The 17,917-nt window shown below is 40.1% G+C and overlaps 1 protein-coding gene across 1 annotated transcript in view; it reads right to left on the bottom strand.

Moving 5' to 3' along the window:
• The window catches only part of TSPAN7 (tetraspanin 7), a 126,181-nt gene that overhangs the window by 21,820 nt on the left and 86,444 nt on the right, over positions 1-17,917 (bottom strand). Inside the window, exons 2-4 of the mRNA XM_037041358.1 lie at positions 6,766-6,954; positions 2,621-2,695; positions 15-110 (exon numbers count right to left, since the gene is read on the bottom strand). Of these exons, the coding sequence (XP_036897253.1) occupies positions 15-110; positions 2,621-2,695; positions 6,766-6,954 (360 nt within the window). The remainder of the gene's footprint in view (positions 1-14; positions 111-2,620; positions 2,696-6,765; positions 6,955-17,917) is intronic.

Below are 17,917 nucleotides of genomic sequence, written 5' to 3'. Positions count from 1 at the left end.
TCCCAAGAACTTACACTGCGCTGCACATGGTCCACTGCCCGGCTCCTTTCATCATTGCCATTGTAATTCTGCATGGCATCCGTGTAAGTCCTCAGGAAGGTGTCCTTAATCTGTGAAAGACCAGCAGGAACAGGTTTCTGGTTCACTACAGCCCAAATAGATGCAGATTCTTACCAACTTCTACCCCAAAATAGCTTCTTCTAAAATGTTGATTAAATTTAAGCTAGAGAGTGAATGCCCTGTTTTCTGAGGCAAAAGGGCTTAGAAAATTTGTCAAGTGGTTTATTAGCTCAGGAATTTAAAAGAAATTGTTCTCCTTTTCCCTAATCCAGAGGAAGTCCACCTTGTTAAATGATTCACTGAAGTGGCTGGTCAGTTTCTAAAAGGGCCATGATGGTTAACTGCCAAACCTCAGACATGGATTTCCTAGCTAATTTCTTTGAATTGATTAATGCCTATCTTTCTTTCTATAACTTTTCCTGTCCTTACTCAGAAGAATGACCAAGGACAGGCCATTGAGGGGGGCAGGAAGACTGATGTTCTGACCAGAAGCATGCCTATTCTAGCATCCAGGAGTGGGGCAAAAACAACTTTCACTTACCTGTCCTTATTGAGGGCAAAAAAGAGGCTAATGAACATGAATTCTTCTTGTTAACAGATGGTTAACAAAACCCTTTCTCCTCCTTTTTGAACATGTCTGACCTTGGGTTAACTTTCAAGTTTTGTTCCCCTAGAAACCTGCTGAAGGTGGCATGTCAGATGTGTTACTAGGTAACTGTTTATGTTAAAACTTCCCCTGACTGGTGAAATTACTCTGAATGGGAATGGCAGCAAATATTACCTGGTAGGAAACTTAAGATTAAACATGTGGACTTTCTTATCTACCCATGCCCTTTGATGAGGTATTGGAGGCTATGCCCATGGGACAGTTACAAGAGATAAGGAGACACTGGTTGTATGGAGCTCCTAAGCCAAGGTGGCTTTCGCACGCAGCTGTATCCTCTCACTTCCACTTGCATTGTCTCTTAGGGATTGTCCATGGAATGGACCCCAGACTACTTTCAGAACTCTCTCTAAAGAAACAAACCTATTGCTGCCCTGCTGGCAAAGCTGTGCTTCTTTTCCTATATCCTTGTGACTGAACCCTACAAAATGTCACCTATTGTCATCATATGTGTTTGATTGTTTAGCCAAATTCAAAATCACTGGTGGACAAAGAATGACATTGCAACCCCCCACTCACCATTTCACTAAGTGTTTGAGATGAAAAGAGGTTAGGTGACAAGGATGTGCAGACTCTAGGTGTCAGTTTTTAAGAGAAAACCCAGTACATGGAGCCCAGTCACAGCAGTACATGGGAGAAAGGTGAGCAAGGGCTCAGGTGGGAGCCAGTCAGGCTGTCCCTGGAGTTGACACATGCATTGAGGGCACCTCTAGGGCTGTGCAGCTGTGATGTCATCAGATTTCACCCCACCTAAGAATAAGAATGGGGCATATAATTCCAGACACAGTGCACATGTGAAATGGGTTGTAGAAATTAGCCTGGGTTCGAGATACCAACTCTTGTAAGGGGGAAAACCAGGTCAAAATAGAAAGGGGCCAGAAAGTGCACAAAGCGGGCTCAGGGGGAACTTAATTTGGCTGAGCACAAAAGCAGGGCCTAAGACAAATGATGTTAGTCTTCCAAGAGCCATAGGAATAGTACTTCAGTGTATTTTCCACCTATATCTTGCTATGCTGTCCCTTTCTAACACATGCATATCTACTTCTGACTTTACTGCTATTTACAGGATAATAATACAGGATTTTTTTTTTTGGAACTGGTGCCAGAACTTGACTATAGGGTACACACTTTCTAACCTATCATCAATATACACATCTTAAAAGTGCTACCATGGTGGCTACAAGCAGCATGAGAATGTCTACATTTGACAGTGTAGCAGCTACAGTGACAGTACATGGAAGGATGGCCACGCATGACACAGTACAACCAGCAGTGTCTTTGAAACTAGAAGTTAGGATCACAAAACAGTGTTCAAAATTATTTTTACTCAGCTTGAGAAATCAAAAATTTTACATGTGAATTAAGAACAAAGAGCTGTAGAAGTTTTGGATCATGACTGCTTTTGTCCTTTTCTTTCACTGCCACACAAAGAAGCTGGGCTCCTCGCTAGTGGATGTAGATTTTACCCCCGGGTGGCAGGGGTGCGCCCAGGAGATATGGGGAGTAGAGAAGAGAGCACAGGCTGCTTTGGGGAAATCTAGCACTTTGCCTTAGGGCCACAACTGGTTTGGCTTGCCTTCACAATCTCAGAAATCCTGTTATGTAGGTAAACTTGTGCCTTGCTGAAGTGATTATTTTAAAAGGAATATTTAATCTATATTGAAGGTCACTGCTTTAATACATGGTGGAGAATCATTTTATGTAACAGCTATATAAAGAAACAGAGTGAGATTCAACAAGTAAGTTTTGAAGCTTGGTGAAATTCCTACATTTATAAATTTGTTGGCATTTCAGCCCATATTATGTGACATTTGGAAAATAGTGATACCACCAGAGAGATTTCAATTCCTTCCCCAAAGACCTTTTAAATAAATGCTCCACTTTGTGTTTACTCACCTCATGACGAAACACAAACCCTGAAATGCCAGCTACAAGCTCAGCCAGGAACACGAGGGACAGAAACATGGCATACTGAAAATCAAGTGGACAAGGACAAAGTCAAATATATCAGCATGAAGAGCATTTGTTTGGGGTAGATTACTTTTTGCCATGGAGAAGTAGACAAATCCTCCTATTCCCTAGACAAAGTTTAGAAAAAGTTTAAAAATGAAAATACTCTTTTCCAGATTTACCCACATGAGCCTCAATACAGGAATGTGTCTGTTTACTATGAGGAAGCATTTTGAAGCAGACACACTAAGGAGAGCTCATTCAAGGACTAGTATCATGCTTTTCAGCTTGGCTCAACTGGGAGAAATCTGGGAGGGTTTTTACAACTCAGGTATTTGCTACTTTTTTAAAAAATATATTTTATTTATTTATCTTTAGAGGGGAAAGGAAGCAGAGAAATATCAATACATGGTTGCCTCTCGCAAGTCCCCCGCTGGGGACCGGCCTGCAACCCAGGCATGTGCTCCAACCGGGAATCGAAATGCAACAGTGTGGTCCGCAGGCCCACGCTCAATCCACTGAGCCACACCAGCCAGGGCTATTTGCTACTATTAATGTCAGAATCCTTGAGCTAGAAAGTACTCTGAAGGTCACAGGACACAGTTTCACCCTGTTTGGAAGTCCTTCACATCACCTTTCTCATGGTCATCTGAAATATGTGTGCACATTTCACCTAGCATCTGAAAGCCCATCTCTACCCACCCAGCCCTTGCAGCTCATTCAGTTTTCAAACTGTTTCAACTGCTAGACAGGCTTTGTTTCCCTTGGCCACAGTCTGCCTGCTTGTAACTTCCACTTGCTTTTGTTGGCTCTGCTTTCAGGAGGTATAAGAATCAGCCTAAGCTCTCTTCTACATAACAGGCCTTCATATATGCAAACACAGTCATGGTGAAATCCTGTGGCTTTTCTCCATTCAGGCAAACCTCTCCAGTTTCCTTAAGCATGTTTTATATGAAATGTCTTACTTTGGAATTGTATTCCTCCCATCCTCACAGAAAGATCAGTATGTGCACAGGTCGAGCCCCTTCCTGAAAGTGGTGATCAGGCCTGAATGCAGCATCCACAGCAGTGGCCAGTGGGCTATTTACCTCTCCTGTTCTACATACCACATGAAGTTGATAGCTTTTTAAAAGGCAAATATGCTACATTACTGACTAACAATGTTTGCAATCACCTAAAACCCATAGTGCTTCATGCTCATTTCATGCTTCCTGTACATTCCAAGTTGATTTTGTATATGTGTGCAGGTGCATGCCTAAGTTCATGGTACATTATGAGACATTAAGGGTTTCCATTTTTGTGACTTTGAAAAGCAGATAAAAAGAAAGAGAATTAATTTATTTCCTACAAAGCATATGTCTTTCAATCTGCTTCTTCTAATTTCAAAATAAAATACAATAGTCCTCAATGTCTGGAATTTCCCTAGATGATGCTGTGAAATTTAGATATACTTCACATGGCCATATGACTTATTTATAAAGTATACATAGGTCCTATAAAGTATACATATACAGAAAATCATAAATTATTTTTCTCAGCTAGTGGCACATATATTAAAAGGAAGAAATACTAGCTTAAAATGCCAGTTTCATTTGAAATATCAACAAAAGTCTGTACACGCACTTAAAGCATGGTCAGTCAAATATCAACATCAAATACACACTTATAAGTAGAATGTCCCACGTACACAACTTCTCTCTTTCTCTTTCTTGACTTGACCCAAAATGCAATTAAAAGCACACTTTACTTTAGAGAGTCTCACACCAGGCCTAGATTCCATCAGAAGTCCTCCTAGGCTTGAGCCATAACTTTTCTATGGACTAACTCTTAGGGAAAAGGTAGCTTCTCCTGGCCTCCATAAAGTAAAAATACTTGTTTTGCAATTAATGAGGTTAAATGAGGACTGTATAATTCTAGACTGACAATCAAGTGACTTCCTCTCTTGTCAGCAAGATCAGCAATTTCCTGCTTTGGGAAGTTCCCTACTTCTGGGACCTTCCAGAGAACAACTCCTTCTCTTTCATAAGACCTTGGCTAAAAGTCTTTTGGGAAGAGCTTGTGCTAAATACAGGTGGTAGGGTTCAAGTTTTCTACAAATGAAAATACCATAGTAAAAACTACCCTGGCTCTGGAAAGAGACATATATGTGTTTCAATCCCAGTGTTCCACATATTAGCTTTGTGAACCTTGGCAGCTTATTTAACCTCAAACTCTTTATCCTGTAACATGAAAATACAACCTATACTTCACGGTAATGGTAAAGAATAAATAAAATGTAGTATACACCCAGAACAGCACCTGGACTGTAAAAAAGAACTAAATAATAGTTTTAAAAAGATAAACAAAATAGAAAAACTTCTGTACTCCTCAAAAGGCTCACCTGCTAGTGAGCTTGCAAATGTTAGAATATGGCAGCATGGTCTGAAACTTCCTTTGGAAGAGGCCAGAGATAACTATTACATTGCTGCATCCCCCCTTCAGCCATAGTATTTGGGGTTGGAAGAAACCTTAGTGATTTAGTCCAATACTGCTCTTTCATAAATGAGGACAAAGACCCAAAGTGGATAGATACATCCTTGCCACTAAAGGCACAAGCCAGTAAGTGTCAGAATCAATCAAGTGTCATGACCAGGTCTCCTCCATCCTTGTTTGGACAGATGGATTTTTAGCAATCCTTCTTTTCTATGCATCTGAAGTTGATTTTTCCCTTGCTACTCATTGTACTAAACAAGAGGTTCTCAATTCTGGCTGTGCAATAGGGCCCCTGGGAAGCTCTTTAGAAAATGTGATGTCAGAGCCTCCTTCCATAGATTTTGTTTCAATTGGCTGGATATAGGGCCCTGGCAAAGGTGTTTTTAAAAAGCTTCCCAGGTGATTTAAGCATGCATCTGAAGTTGAAGACTACTACACTAGATTAAAATAAATTCTAGTGTTGGTAAGAACTATAAGAAGGAAAACACAAGGTACTGGCATAGAGTGGTCGCTGACAGCAGCAGAAGTACCTCAATATGGGTTCACTATGGCCTTTTTACCAACCCAAAAGAATCAGTGGTAACCAGTTTCCTGCATGGTCTGCAAAAGAGAAAGTGGCCAAATCAAGCACAATGTCCATGAGGTTATCAGCAGAGGAACTGACCTATGCCAGTTTGGAAAGTGGTTCCTTTAGAGTAATTTACCCTCACACCCATATCTGTCACTCGATGATATTAAATGTTACTTCAACCTATAACTAAATGAGAAATGATAGGCAACAAAGTACTTATGGAATCTTTGCTCCCCCCTTTCACAGAATGAAACATCCATAATAAATCATCGTAAACAAAATTTTCCTTTGAGGAGAGGCCCCAGCTATGTTTTATTTATAAAATCCTTTAACATTATTTCTTATTAATGAAGAGCATAGACAGTGAGTACATACTTAGCCAACTAGTTTACCAAAAAGTTAAGAATCACAGTAACAACCTTTTAGTAGCCTACCCTTATTCTTTGGGAAACATCACTGCTGTGCCTGCAAAGGTACCTAGCATTGGTCCTGGTAGCCAATACTGGGCACTGTGTCAACCTTCTGTTGAGTAGAGAAGCTCTGGGTCAGCTCAGCTCACATAGAACTGAACCAGGGTGTGCAGGTTTACAGAAGAGTGTGCCCATGCATCCATGGCCAAGCTCAAGGAGGCAGAAAGTATTTCCCTTACGGGAACTTGGAGATGAAAGGCTGCTTATGGTTGGGATGCTGCCTCGCCTACCAAAGCTATACCTCCCATGCTTGAAGAGATTTCTAAGGCAAAATTCAAAACTGGAACAGGGCGTCTTGCCAGAAGGATATAAATGGCCTATTGGAACTGCTGGCCACTGCTTTCTCATCATTTACCTCAGGGGACCAAGACTGGATTTTTTTTGTGCCAGGGTGTGCTCGGGGTTGTTTTTCCCTCTAGGGATTGGAGGGTGGATTATATAAGAGCCTGGACTAAAATTAGAGTCAATGAATATTGAGGTCTTGTCTCTGGCTTCAAGAAAGGCCACTTTGCTTTCATGTGACTTATATTTTTATAAAAAGGAATTGAAAAAGCAGTATGATGTTGTGATGTACTCACCAGTTTCAACATCCATGGGCTACCACGGCATGTAGCAAAGCATCCAAACAGGCCAAAAACAACAATAGTGGTGCCAGTTCCAATAAGGACATAAGGAGCATTCGTGGAGTTCTCGGCAATGAGGGAGATATAGGTGCCCAGAGTGAGTTTGCCCCAGACTCCAACGGCTAACAGGATCACCCCAGTGATCTGAAAAGGGAGAGGAAGGAGAAGAAAGTGTGAAATTGCTGCTGAGAGAGGTGATGACACAAAGCAATATGGCCTGAGTCTGAAGAGTCCAGTTTCCATGAGCAAATTGGCAATTGCTGTAGGGTTCCCTATAGTCATGAAAAAATGTTGAAGGTCGTTAACTAAAGCCATCACAGAACAAAGACACTTTGATTTTGTACAATTAGATGTCTCTTATATAATCTCATAGGTGGTTACTACATTAATCAGAAGTGAAGTAATTAATAAAGAGCTTTATAAGCTGTTTAAAAAGTACATCCCAATAGTTTTCAGAGACATTCCAGGTCTCATCTAAGAGCTTTTGCATGACACTGACCTGGGTATAAATCAAGTAAGAATGTCAGCCACCTTCCTCAATGGTATACATGTATACATAGTATGTTTTAAGGAAATCCTACATGTTTTAAGGAACAAAGTGATGTTCTTTTACTATTTTCACAAAAACTCTGCAAAAACAAAACATTTGAAATATTTTTGAATCCCTATTGATTTCCCACCTAATTTCCAATACTTAACACAAAATAACAGAAGAATCCAAATAACTCCTAGAATTAGCTGTAATGCATTTTGTCAAACCCCAATGATTAAGCCAAATCTAATTCCCACAGCATGTCTAAACTCTAGAACCTTGGGTCAATTTGGCCCTTACTTCAGAAGATAGACTAGGGGCTGCATACTATGCCTTACTCTCCATCCTCTGCAGCTTTAGCTGCTAAAGCCAATCAGTGGTTGACCATGTCTTTATCTCCCTAGCTGGTCTTTCCTTCAGTTTATTAGTAACTTAGCAACTAATTCAAACTAATAGCCCTCTAACTGCTACCATTTCTGACATCTTATGAGGCTCATAGAAGCCTGGGCACCCAAGGGAGCTCTTCCCCTGTTTGCTCACACACTACTGCCCAATGTCCTAGACCAAATGCCTTAGTTACCTGTCCAGTCTTCCAATTCAAGTGAGGAGGCTAGATGAGAAAATGGAGAAAACTAGTATAATACAAATCAATATCCACCTCACCAACATTTCCCCTGTCAATCAACACTGTTCACTGTTCTATGATGTCTGTAAGTGAACACTACCAGCTACAAGCTACATGAGGAACCAAACAGCTGAACCAGTGAAGATGCCAAGGTCTCTCTCCTTCAAACTCTGAAAACTCCTTCTGCAGTTTGGAGCCATCAAGTCCCACCATCAGATTGTTTTTCTATGCAGGAAAAAGAATGGACCTTGCACCTTTCTCCATATCAGGTGAGAATGGGCTCCACCTATTTTGGGGAAAGGGTTCAGTGGAAACAACAAGAGTTTGGTGATACTCCCTTACTGCCACCCCTAATAGCCTCTCTGCAGTAGAAACATCACCATGAAAGAATTAAAAGCTTTAAATCAGAAAAAGACTGGAGAACTAATGCAATTTTCATAAGGTAAAGGTGAATGGGTGTGATACAATCTTGAGGAGAAAAACTTTACACTAATATTTGGGAGACAGTGGCCCAGTGGAGGTGTACTGCCTTTCAAAAGTTCCAATGAAATGGCCTTAGTGAGATAAATAAAACCAAGATCACAAACGTTGTCTAAGAGTTCCACGTCCTCTGCTGACACCTGGTGGTTGTTAAAGAAAGTACCTTCCTCTAACAGCTGCTTCTGCCATACTCATCCAAACAGAAACAAAAGGTTTTTCATCTACTAGAATCAAAATTTAAGATTCAACTCTCCACTCATTAGGGGTAAGAACACACTGAACATTCAGTAGAAATGGTAGTGCTTAAGCTGTTTTTTATTACACAATATTTAGAACAGTGTCAGGCACAGCGCAAATGCTTAATATTCATTGACAAACAACTATATTTCATTTCTCTGGATCTTAGAACCTCCATTTTATCAAACAGAGTCCTTCAAGTGCCATATACTTACAAAACTTCTCCATCAGGTAAATACTATGAGGTAAGTTAAAATGCAACCAAACAGAATCTTTCTCTCCTATTTCCCGCTCTAGAATTATCTGGTAAAAGCTGTAAATATCACATTATAAGTGTATTAAACAAAACCAAAAATTCAATTAAACTAGTCACTGTTATATAGGCTGAATATAAATCTCATCTAGATACTTACAACTTCACACGGTTGTTTCCAAAGATTCAATAACGTCTCAGACTTCCACTGAGCTGCTGCATTGTATGTATTACTGTTGCCAGTCATTATTGGAATGAAATTGTTTTAATGAACATATACACTACTGACCAAGTTTAAGAGTCTGATATTATCTTACATTTCTGCAGTGATTTCATAAGGTTCAATTACTATAATAACAAATATATGTAGTGTGTCAAAGTTAACACAAATTCATATTTTAGGGTAAACAGTACTAACATTTTTATTCCTTTTCTTTTTTTAAAAAATAATTTCTCCATGTGTAACCATTGCTTTGTATAGGAAGCCTCTCTTCACATAAAGTACAAAGCCTATAATATCAACTTCTTAAAATGTTCGTATAATGTAACATATAAAAATATTCCTTTTTTGGCAAAAGTCTTTAAAGACTTATAAGTTTAAAGACTGACAATGGGCACAAACAAACACAACACTGTGGGCACCATATTGCCTGGGAGAAAACCCATCTAATATCTGTACCTTGACTAAGTTGGTCGTCCTCTAAGGAACTCCTCCACTGAATGACATGGAGACTGGGATAGGTAGGCCCCTTCTAGCACCCATGTGTTAGGAATCTAAGACCAATCTAGAGAGAAAAATGCCTACTCCAAGTTTGGTCTTGTACTACTCAAATACTCCTAACAGACCAGATGTGTCTGGTTGCCTGAACCCCACATATGCAAGGTTTTCTGCACATACCAAACCTACCTCTTTGGCCTCATCTCCCTCATAACTCTTTGTACATTCTATATAGTTCCAGGAAAACTGGGCTTTTCTCTGTGCACTACCCATGCTTTATTGCTTCTTAACATTTGCTCTTTATAACTCTCTTACCTACATTTCTTACCCTTCTTATCACTACCTGTGTACAACCTAAACTCTTTTGGTATGCTATACCCACTCCTCCCAGCCTTTTAAAACAGAACTTGGTCTGTAGCATGCCATTGTCACGCTGTGCCTTATCCCCTTCCCATGCACATTCAGTACTGTGATTCCCTTGAGGGCAGAAGCTCTGTGTCTTGCATATAGTCAATGTCCAGTATGTCTGCTGAATGAATGAATAAGTAGCCAATTGTAGACTTGAGAAGGGGGAAAGTTTCATATTATCATCCATCTGCTTACTAGACCATCTGAACCTCTTTGAGGACCTATCAGAAATGGTAAAGATGCCAACTGAGCAGGCACTGTAATCTGGGGAAATAACAATGTGAAGGACAAAGAAGAAAGGATTAAACAGATAAAGAAGAAAAAGTTTGGGCTGTAGTGTACCCTGAGGTGAGTACAATCATATTTGGTGGTGGTGGTTGACTTGGGGTGAGTATTTGAAAAAATTGCTAGGCAATTAGAGAAGAAAGCTACAAGAAAAGGGTTGATGATCCATAAAACACAATAAGCTAGTGCTTTCTCACATTTTTAGTACTATAATAATGCTTCTTACTAAAGATAAGAAACATACAAAGATAAGCCAAGGCAAAAGTCATTGTTACCTGTATGATTTTTTCCTTAGTTTCTGTCAACACTCACATATTCTCACTCATGCATGTACCTTGGCAAGTACCCACAGGGTAAAAAGCAAGGGACAGGTTCCTTTGACATCTCTCTACAGCTTTTGGGTGCAATGAGTAGGTTCAGAGTTCACCAAGGCACCTCTGTGTCTCAGCTCCTCAGAGACTTCATATTTCTTTTTTAAATTATTTTTATTTCATTTATTTTTTTCTTTTTAGAGGTGGGGGGAAAGAGAAGAGAAAGGAAGAGAAACATCAATGTGCAAGAGAGAAATATTAATCAGTTGCCTTCCATATACACCCCAACCAGGGACCAAATCCACAACCCAAGCATGTGCCCTGACTGGGAATTGAACCTGCGAGGTTTTTTTTTAGAATATATTTTATTGATTATACTATTACAGTTGTTCTATTCCCCCTCTTCATTCCCCTCCACCCTGCACACCCCTTCCCCCACCATTCCCCCCTTTAGTTTATGACCACATGTCTCAAGTTCTTTAGATTCTATATTTCCCCTACTATTCTTGCCCCCCTATCTATTTTCTACCTACTATCTATGCTTTTTTCTGTACCTTCTAACCCCTTCTCCTCCTCCCACTCCCCTGTTGCTAACCCTCCATGTGTTCTTCATTTCTATGGTTACCCTCCTGATCTAGCTGTCCTCTTGGTTTGCTTTTGTTTTAGGTGTGGTTGTTAATAACTGTGTGTTTGCTGTCCTTTCACTGTTCATATTTTTTATCATCTCTTTCTTATATAAGTCCCTTTAGCATTTCATATAATAAGGGCTTGGTGATGATGAACTCCTTGAACTTGACCTTATCTGAGAAGAACTTTATCTGTCCTTCCATTCTAAATGAAAGCTTCACTGGATATAGCAATCTTGGCTGTAGGTCTTTGGATTTCATGATTTGGAATACTTCTTTCCAGCCCCTTCTTGCCTGTAAGGTCTCTTTTGAGAAATCAGCTGACAGTCTGATGGGCACTCCTTTGTAGGTGACTGTCCCCCTATCTCTTGCTGCTTCTAGGATTCTCTCCTTCATTTTAATCTTGGCTAATGTAATGATGATGTGCCTTAGTGTGTTCCTTCTTGGGTCCAACTTCTTTGGGACTCTCTGAGCGTCCTGGATTTCCTGGAAGTCTATTTCCTTTGCTAGACTGCGAGTTTTGCTTTGCAGGATGATGCTCCAACCAACTGAGCCACATTGGCCAAGGTAAGATGTCATATTTCTAAACTAATCATGGAATTTTTGCTTCTTTCTCAGAAGAATCAATTTAACAAACAGCTAATAGTGTGGTTGAGAAAGGAACAGATTCAATCCCAGAGATAAATGACATGAGTGGCCTGGTAAAGTCACCACCGTCAACTTACAAGTTCCCACATTAACCACAAGCCAGAAGGGCAAGCCTAGTGCCCACCAGAAGCTACCAGGCTGAGGCTCTCAGTCTCATTTTATTCTCAGCATCTTATGGCAGCTCAACATTATCTGTGTTCTTACAGCACAGTTCAAAAATATATGGGCAGCAGAGAACCTCCAGTAACTTCCAATTTAGGCTTGATGCTGAGGCTGAGGAACTATAATGGTAGCATCAAAAAAGGAAGGTAGGTCAGAACTAAAAAAGAAGCTTTTGTGTGATAGTTCACATTACTTTAAAATTACATTGAAAGAAAATGACAGGTGGGTTTGCTAATATACCAAGTCATGTCTGAAATGCTCTGGAAGAGACTTACTGAGGTTTTATTCATCCTAAAGACAATGTTGCAGGACCAGGCAGTAGAGATAAATGATTCCCCTTACTCCTGCCAGGTCAACAGAGCTAATGCTGGGAAGTCTCCCTACTGTCCCTGCAGTGGCCTGATCCTCAGAAAGGAGCCAGGGATACTATTCTTTCGGGTTTCTCACATACCCACAAGGATTTTACTTGAGCCCACTCCCTTTTGTGCTTGCAGGCCCACCTTTCTGGGCCTCAATACCCCTGTTCAGTAGGATCAGGTGGGCAAACCTGATTTTCAGTGCTTCCCACATCTCTACTGTTAAACAACAAATATGAATCTCAAAGCTGAGTTTTTTATTCACTCTGAAATAGAGTGAATTTGCCATTGGGTAAATTAGCACAAGAAAGTTTATGAATTTCTCTCTGTGACTGACAAACCATCAGCAGTTGGAGCAGAAAGGTCAGCTCATTTCTGGTTGCTGGGAGAGGGAAGGGACTATGCACAGGAAGTCATGCATGATAGTTTTACGCAGACATCCAAACATTCACAAGCTCACTGGAATGACAACAAGCTTTCCTTTTAAATAAGGATGACACTGCTATCTTAGGAGCAAGAAGACATATGCTCTGAGCTGTTTTTTTCTAGGCAAGTATGTTAGGCAATTGAATCCTTTTCTCACTCACTTTTATGTTTAAATGACACTTGTGGATGTGGAACTGGAGTTCAAAATATAGGAGCTAATCAGAGCTGCAGGTGAAGGTTGAGGCCAGAAGTGACAACTGAAGGAACAGTGTGTCTCAGGAAGCAGAAGCAGAGCTTCTGGTTAGAAGGACAAGGGCTAAGGCTTGAGGAAGATGGGCACTAGAACATGACAAGACAACACTGGATGATGGAATAGTGAGGAAATGCAGAACAGAGTAAACACATCTATGAAGGTAGCTGCCCATAAGAAAAGTAAGAGACATGGAAAAAAGGGGACTTTTTTCTCTTCTAAAGACATATGGAGGAAAAAAAACACCAGCACAGTTCATTGACCCCAGTTATACCAATGAGCAGACATGGTACTCTTTATTTATATGCCCACTACAGTCCGCTAAGATTATATTTTGTATTTAAATATTTCATCCTATAGCCAATTCATAGAATTCAAGTTCCAGGGGTTACATCATTCATCACAATTTTTAGCTTCTGTTTGAATTTTATCAATGACCATATAGCCAGAGTCTGAAGTACAGGTTGTCTAACAGATCATAGATGCTTTTGAAAATATATAAAGGTCTTTGAATGGCACTATGAAAAGTCAGGTATTCCAGCTCTGGCTATGGGCCCACCAAACCACAGCATATTCTTCACCTGTGTAATGAAGCTGCTGATCATTTCATAGAATATGGCTCCAAGAATGTTTTAATTCCATCATACAATGCTCCCTTCTCCCGGAGGTCTTTAAAATGCAATCACCACCTCACACCAATCATGCTGCATATGTGTGCCTTAGTTCTTCATCTGTGAAATGACAGGTCTGGCCCCAGTCACATCTACAGGAACTCTTCCAGTGCTTCAGTTTTATTTGTCTCCTTAAATTGCCCAAATGGTCCTCATCAAGCCCAATCAGTAGCCAGTATGCAGATCACACTACTAGTCAATAGGATTTACCAAGGGACTGTGCTGGCTAGATTTCATACTCAGTCTCGGTAGGTAGAGAGTGGCTTGAACTGATGATTGGTTGAAGACTGAATAATCTCTAATGGCCAACAGGCCCAAGAAGTGGTAGAAATTGATCAATATGGTGAAAGTACTTTCTGAATTTATGCCCTGGCTAGTGTAGCTCAGTGGATTGAGTATGGGCCTGGAAACCAAATAACTGAGGTTCAATTTCCAGTCAGGGCACATGCCTGGGTTGCAGGCCAGTTCCCAGCAGTGGACACACAAGAGGCAACCATACACTGATATTTCTATCCCTCTCTCCTTCCCTTTCCCTCTAAAGATAAATAAATAAAAAATAAAAATGGGTCTGCACATGGTAGAGATCATTGAAATAGGCCTTCACAGAAAACCAGGGCTTCTCAGATGCTAAAATGATAATAAAGGGCACTTTATTAAAATAGAATTTTACTACTTAAATAATTAAACTCCTTCAAATAAGGCCCAAGCAGTTCCACCTTATATTTAATTCCATTATTCAACAAAAGGTCACAGGAAATTCCAAACATGTTATTAGGAACTTTGTATATCTCACTAGGAAATAAGAAAGAATGGACATGCCTGAATTCTTATTTCCCATATATGACTGTACAAGATTCTGGATTTTAGGTCTCCTCCCTTTTAAAAAAACAAATCTCTAAAGAAAGGCCCCAGAAGCAAAGAATTTCACTCCACACTTATTAACACATTGAGAAATGTTCCAGTATACCACAGAAGAATTTTAAGGGCAGCTTATGCTGAGCCTCTTAGTATTACTCTTTATTTATAAGTATTATTGATGACTTCTTGAAAATGTTCAAAACCAAACTTAGGTTTTTGATTTCCACTAATAAGGGGCGTCTTACTCTAACCCAAGTCTCCAAGAACATGCAAAAGGAAGAAGTGAGCAAACCAGCAGTTAAGGCTGTCTGGATGTAGCTCACACCTTTTATTTCAGTGGTGACCTAGATACATAAATAGACATCATATAGGAATACCTATTAGGAATTGGGGCCAGCAAAGCCACTTATGAGAAGATTTAAGTACTTAGAAATCACAACCAGCTGTAGTGGCTAAAGTGATAGAAGGTTAATGTTTGTGGGATTCCCTCTATGCCACATCTCCTCCATGGGGCCCCTATTTGATATTGCTTGTATATAAACTCTGCTGACCCAGTTAACATGCAGAAAGGTGGGTGAGTGCCAAGAGCACAAACATCATTAGTGTCATTCATTAGCAGATGCCCAACGAAGCACAAGAAGGGCTGTGGGGAGAAACCACTTCTCTTGCTTCCATTCCTAGGGGTGAACCAATTGTAAAGAGATGGATCAAATTCTGAACTAATAAGAAAAGATATTTTTTAAAAAAGATCATGTCAGTATGAGCTTATAAACAAGCTACAACTACATTGTTAATATGTGTTGACAGAAAGTTTCTGTTGACCACACATGTTATGTCCTGTATTCTTAACTGTGTGTACCTCAAGATTTAAAGATTCTTGTGGGAGGAAAGAAGGTCCCTTACCTACTTTGTCAACACCAAAGTCTCACTCACATCCTGTGCCTGATTTCCTAAAACAGCATGTTGTTCAGACATTCTGTCCTAATTCCCATTTTTAAGTAGAATGACTGCTTGTCTGACCACAATTTCCCATTTTTAATTTGAAAGCCAGTCACTGTGCCTATAGTGAGTGAGTACATAGTGGAAGCTCCATAAATGCAGAGTCAATCTTCGTGTCAATATCTTCATATATTAAATTCAGATCCCTTACAGTGGCCATGTCCTTGAAAGTTACTGGATGAGAATGAACATGGATAAACTATTTTTAACAGTTATTCTATAAATGTGAACCTACATGCCAACCTGTGACTGAGCAGTGCATGTCTCTCTCATGATTATGCTATTGAACAAATTTAGCTTTCTAGGAGTTCCATTATTTTAGATGGGGAAAACTTTCTTTGCATAATTTCTATATAGGATCATTACCTTCAAAATACCAAAAATAAAACCATAGTCCTACATATATACATTGCACCTTACATATACCTGTGTAAACAGGAAGAAGCTAGAACTCAGATAATGAACAAATCCCTTAAGGCCTCTGTTGTATTTGGCTATGAATTGATGGTGGTGAGGGGATGAGATGTTTTGGAGAACTCATGCCTCTTTGCCCATGAAACTGGAGCTGATAACATCTAATGCCAGAAGGGAACCTAATACTAAGTGAGTAAAAATATATCTAGAAGAAACGTGCATGTAGTGTTCAATTATAAGATTCTTATACAAATAGTGAGGTTGTATTCTCTTTCCAGTGGTCCTAACTTACTTCTGAGATGATTTAGGGGGGGAAACCCACTTTATTAGTGATTTAATTAACTTCCCTCTCAACATTCAAATATCCTCACTGCACACACATGTGATACTGCCACCAGTAAGACATCAAGGGAAAATTCAGATGTCTAATTTTGACAGAGTGTTGTGGGGAAAACATTAAGTAGAACATTATCTTGGCAAAAAAATCAGTCACTTCAGAAAAGTACAAAAAGGACACTTTGTCATCTCTACCACTACCACTTGGGCAAAGCCACTATCCCCCCCGTGTCTTCAATGTTCTGTTCTCAATATAGCAGTCATGGTGATCCTGTACACACCCAAGTCCCATAATATTAATTCTTTGTTCAAAACCTTTCCACACATTTCATCTCAAAGTGAAAGCCAATGTTCTCAGCTGGCCTATAAGGCCCTACTTGACCAGCCAGTTCCTCTGTTGTGCCCTCCACTTCCTCCCCTACTTGCTTACTGTGCTCTAGTATTGACACAGGCCTTTTCACTGTGCCACCCCCAAAAAACTCCTGGCTTGGTTCCTACATCAGGAACTTTTATGCTTGCTCTTCCCTCTGCCTAGACTTCTGAGATCTCTCATTTCTTCTAGTCTCTGTTCCTCAGTGAACCCTTCCCTCATGACCCTATTCTAAACTTGGAACCCTGAACTTCCAGGATTTCTTACACCCCCCTTTCCTTCCTTTCTTTTTCTCCACTGCCCTTATCACCTCTGGACACTAATTTACTGGCATAGTCTGTCTCCCCAATTGAATGTAAGCTCCATGAGAGCAGACAATATTGCCTTTTTTTATTGATGTATCCCTAAAGCCAAGACAATGTCTGATATAGAAAGTGCTCAGTAAACAACTGTTGCATAATTGAATACAAGATGACAGGCAGGTGAGCAAGTGTGAGCTTCAGAGGGCATGAGCTCTATTGTCACTAGCACTATACTAAGGAAGCCAGAGTAGGCTTGATTTCTACAAGGCCCAGACAGGCAGCTGCACTCAGATAAAAACCTGGTTTTTTGGCCAATTCATTTCTAATCCAGCACATTGCTCCACAAATGTCTGCTTTTGACCACAAGGGGGACTAAATAAAAAACCATGGGAATGGTTTGGTCTAATCATCACCACTAATGGAAATGTAATTCAAAGCTCTAATATTCTTTAACTCCTTGAAGTTTGTAATTGATGGTTAGGAAAATAAGCAGTGCTTATGCCAGTAAGATCTCTCTCTCTCTCTCTCTCTTTGACCCAGCAATTCCACTGCTGGGATTGTATCCTAAGAACCCTAAAACACCAATCCCAAAGAACATATGCACCCCAATGTTCATAGCAGCACAATTTACAATAGCCAAGAGTTGGAAGCAACCTAGGTGCCCGTCAGTAAATGAATGGATGAAAAAACTATGGTACATACACACAATGGAATTTTATGCTGCAGAAAGAAAGAAGGAGCTCCCACCTTTTGCAATATCATGGATGGAACTGGAAAGCATTATGCTGAGTGAAATAAGCCAGGCGTTGAAGGACAAATACCATATGAGCTCACCTTTAA

Source organism: Sturnira hondurensis, unplaced genomic scaffold, assembly GCF_014824575.4.
Source record: "Sturnira hondurensis isolate 20B ecotype Veracruz unplaced genomic scaffold, ASM1482457v3 Scaffold0003086, whole genome shotgun sequence".
Lineage (NCBI taxonomy): Eukaryota > Metazoa > Chordata > Mammalia > Chiroptera > Phyllostomidae > Sturnira > Sturnira hondurensis.
This window is presented reverse-complemented; position numbering and strand designations above follow the sequence as displayed.